Below are 2,581 nucleotides of genomic sequence, written 5' to 3'. Positions count from 1 at the left end.
TAACCTGTATTGTCATCTCGACTTCTGTTTTAACGTTACTGCTACGGAAATCCGTCACAATTGTATTGCAACTTCGGGCGCTACAAAGTCCATTTTATTGTAAAAAAGATATGCGAGTGATTATAGGTGATGCACCAAAGTCAACGCAATTGTGAACGACCATGCGCGCCTGCTCGAATGGGCAACCCGCCGTACCGCTCTGTATCGTCTTGATACACCCTGTACAGTGAAAAAATTCAGAACTATCCGCCGCGTCGGACGCCATCGCCGCCGCCGCCGCCGCCGCCGGACCTGTGCAACCTCGATCGCGTGAACGGGATTTTGATTTTGGAAAATCGAATGTACATCTTGTACAAACGTTACGTTTGGTCGATCGATCTGGACGGTAGGACGTACAACGGACCTTTAGCCCTCTCGAATCACATGAGCTTTCTTCACGACAATTACACGCGCGTGACCGCTGCCTATCAATCCCCGTCCGGCGATCTCATGGTGTTCGTAGATAATTTGGTATACTTGGTTCAATATCCGGAATTTAGTCTGCGGCCAGGTTGGCCGAAGACCCTGCAAGAACTCGGATTTCCCGAAAACGCGCTGATCAACGGAGCGGTGAACACCCACAGAGGACGTTCCTACGTGGTGTTCAACGGTAACGCGGTGGGCGAGATAGACGAATGCGACAAGGACAAGAGAGTCGCCAAATTTGCGCCCCTCGAGGCGACGTTTCCCGGAATACCGAAAGGCGTGACGTCGATATTCCATTACATCGACGGCAATCTGTATTTCACCACTCGGGCGCAGTTCTACAAATTCAACGAATTTACGAGAACCGTCTCGTCGGTTGGTAAATTCGATCTGCGGATACTGAATATTGTCTGCCCTAAGGCCGAACTGCTGCAGCAGTTGCGCGATCTCCTCGATCGAATCGTACGCCTCAACGATAACTCGCTAACGTCGGCGAGCGATTATTGGAACGATGACGACACCGGGGTTCGGCTCTCCGATCTCCGCATCCGCCGAAGGAAGTAGAGGACCACGCAAATTTCCCACACCGCGCCACGCGCGACATAAGTCAGATCTTTCCTACTTATACCGACATGTCCCTTCCAAGGCATCAGTGTCGCGTCGTCGGCCGAATACGACGCGTCGGAAAAAAAATCAGAAAGGAACGGTTACCGCGGCGCGAAATGTTCTCGACATTGGCCGATCGACCCGCGCCGAGGAGTATTTCCCCTACGGAGACGGCAGATTCGGAGGCGAACGACAACGGCAATAAAAGGCGGAGGATCAGTTCGATGGACGATCGCCATTATCTTCCTCGTCGCCAGAAATCGCGTCGCAGCTCTCATCCTCCAACCGACGCGTCCGTCGAGGACGATCGTCGTTATCATGATCAGGAGTTTCGTTCCAACTTTCCCGTCGAATTGCCCTCTGTGCGCATCCTGACGACGCGTTATCTGCTGACGTCGACTGGCTACAAGTACATAGCCATAAGTATCACGATCAAGTCACCGTGGTACAGTATTCATACCACGCCTTCGTACGTGGATTTCGCTCTGGGAGACAAATAAGGAAGGGAAATCTCCCTGACGCTCGACATGTGGAAAGGACTAATCGAGTGCAAACGCGACGTATTGTCGTGCATGGAACGCGCTCTCTCCGACTCACCCCCCCTCGCCGATGTCGATCGGAGGGATGACAATGCGATTCGGAGTGATCAACAACTGGCCGATCGTACGTATGGAGCTACCCAACCTGGCTTGTGTGGCGATAGTGCGCAAAACCCTGCTCAAGCTGTACGATCTCCAATTTTGCGTGGATCGCGTCATCCGTGCGCTGAGCGCGGCGACCGAGGAGGTCGACGCTAAGTTTTCGCGCTATCGGGAGATAGCCGCCGCCGCGATGAAAATGGAAACTTCGGTTCAGACTGCGATACTGAAGAGCGATTTCTTCGATCCTGACAACATCGTCGACTGCGAGATAGCCGCGCTCTGTTTCAAATCCTTATAACGATGTCGCGTCTACGAAATGCATATATTCGCGCAAGCAAAACAATGTAAACGCGCTTGTATTATTTTTTGAATAAAAAAAAACTATATGCGTATCTCATATGTGCGCTCTCTCTTTTTGTTTCCCCCTTTTTTCCCAAATCCGTATACCCATTTCCGCGCGACTGCGCTTACCCCCCGCGGTCGCGGCGATCGCGACGCCGAGTTGGAACGCGCGTTACATAAATTATCGCGAATCATAAATTACAGGTCGAACGCGCGTTTCATAAATTATCGCGAACGAAGAGACGAGTCATCTGACCGCGCTTACCCCCCGCGGTCGCGACGATCGCGACGCCGAATTCGAACGCGCGTTACATAAATTATCGCGAATCATAAATTACAGGTCGAACGCACGTTGAATAAAAATTATCGCGAACGAAAAGACGAGTCATCTCACTCGATCTCGATACGTCGCGTCGGGATGGGCGGGAAAACCGCAAAACAAAAGGAGGAAAACCGCGAAACAAAACCAAATTAGGAAACGACGAGAGCGACCGCGAACGAATTCGAACGCGCGTTAAAAAAATTAT

At 51.6% G+C, this 2,581-nt stretch overlaps 1 protein-coding gene across 1 annotated transcript; it reads left to right on the top strand.

Moving 5' to 3' along the window:
- Positions 1-339: 339 nt before the first annotated feature.
- Positions 340-1,029, top strand: LOC112462829 (matrix metalloproteinase-2-like). The gene has a single exon (XM_025028882.1). It carries the CDS (start codon positions 340-342, stop codon positions 1,027-1,029), a length of 690 nt encoding a protein of 229 aa, XP_024884650.1.
- The last annotated feature ends 1,552 nt before the right edge of the window (positions 1,030-2,581 follow it).

This window comes from Temnothorax curvispinosus, unplaced genomic scaffold (genome assembly GCF_003070985.1).
Source record: "Temnothorax curvispinosus isolate PA1 unplaced genomic scaffold, ASM307098v1 QBEX01012807.1, whole genome shotgun sequence".
NCBI classification, from domain to species: domain Eukaryota; kingdom Metazoa; phylum Arthropoda; class Insecta; order Hymenoptera; family Formicidae; genus Temnothorax; species Temnothorax curvispinosus.
Note: the sequence above shows the minus strand (reverse complement) of the source record. Positions and strands in the feature narration are given on the sequence as shown.

What these genes read in the sequence shown, in the direction of transcription:
- LOC112462829 (XM_025028882.1), top strand. Translation starts at nt 340, where the DNA reads ATGTACATCTTGTACAAACGTTACGTTTGGTCGATCGATCTGGACGGT.